This window comes from Fukomys damarensis, unplaced genomic scaffold (assembly GCF_012274545.1).
Source record: "Fukomys damarensis isolate Sample0158 unplaced genomic scaffold, DMR_v1.0_HiC HiC_scaffold_19, whole genome shotgun sequence".
NCBI classification, from domain to species: Eukaryota; Metazoa; Chordata; class Mammalia; order Rodentia; family Bathyergidae; genus Fukomys; species Fukomys damarensis.
In genome coordinates this window covers 67,466,535-67,467,172 of record NW_022900931.1, presented here as the reverse complement: position 1 = coordinate 67,467,172, position 638 = coordinate 67,466,535, and the positions used below count along the sequence as shown (strand labels likewise).

The following is a 638-nucleotide window of genomic DNA, read 5'->3' as shown; positions in this document are numbered from 1 at the left end:
GCCGGCGCCCCCGCCTCTGGGGCCTCGAGAAGGTAGCGTCTGCGTTTTAGACGTCGGGGAGCCCCCGCCTCGGGCCTCATCTACAGCCCCCGGCTCCGGGGAGAAGGAAAACACCGGACTCTGAGGAGGAGAGGACGAGGTGAGAATGGACTACATCTCCCGAGGCTCTGCGCACTGCACCCGCGCACACTCGCAGGGGCCGGTCACAAAGCAAGCTGGAACTTGTAGGGCCCCTTCCAGCCCAGGTTTGGGGGTGCGGAGACTGTGTCCACAGCACAGGACGTAACCCCAGCTGAGCAGAATGGCATACAGTAGATGGCCAATGGGCTTCTTGTTCAGAGCTGGGCATGGTGCCCTGGGCTTCATGCAGTCTGGTCGAGGGCTGTACCCCTGACCCACATCCCAAGCCCCGACCCTCATTCTCCGAGGACGTGGCCTTACCCTTGGGCTGCTTAGAGGGCTGGAGGACAGGCCGGTGGAGGCGCCACTGACGCTTCGGGATCTGTTTCCAGGAGAGATTTTTTTAGAAATCAGAGGGGAGGGGGGCCGGGGATTTGGCTCAGTGGTTCTGCTGCCTGTCTTTCGAGCACAAGGGCCCAAGTTCGATCCCCGATACCACCAAAAAAAAAAAAAAAAAA

At 60.5% G+C, this 638-nt stretch overlaps 1 protein-coding gene across 1 annotated transcript in view; it reads right to left on the bottom strand.

Moving 5' to 3' along the window:
* The window catches only part of Brsk1 (BR serine/threonine kinase 1), a 22,178-nt gene that overhangs the window by 7,115 nt on the left and 14,425 nt on the right, over window positions 1–638 (bottom strand). The window contains 2 exon segments of the mRNA XM_033766045.1: window positions 2–120; window positions 442–502. Of these exon segments, the coding sequence (XP_033621936.1) occupies window positions 2–120; window positions 442–502 (180 nt within the window).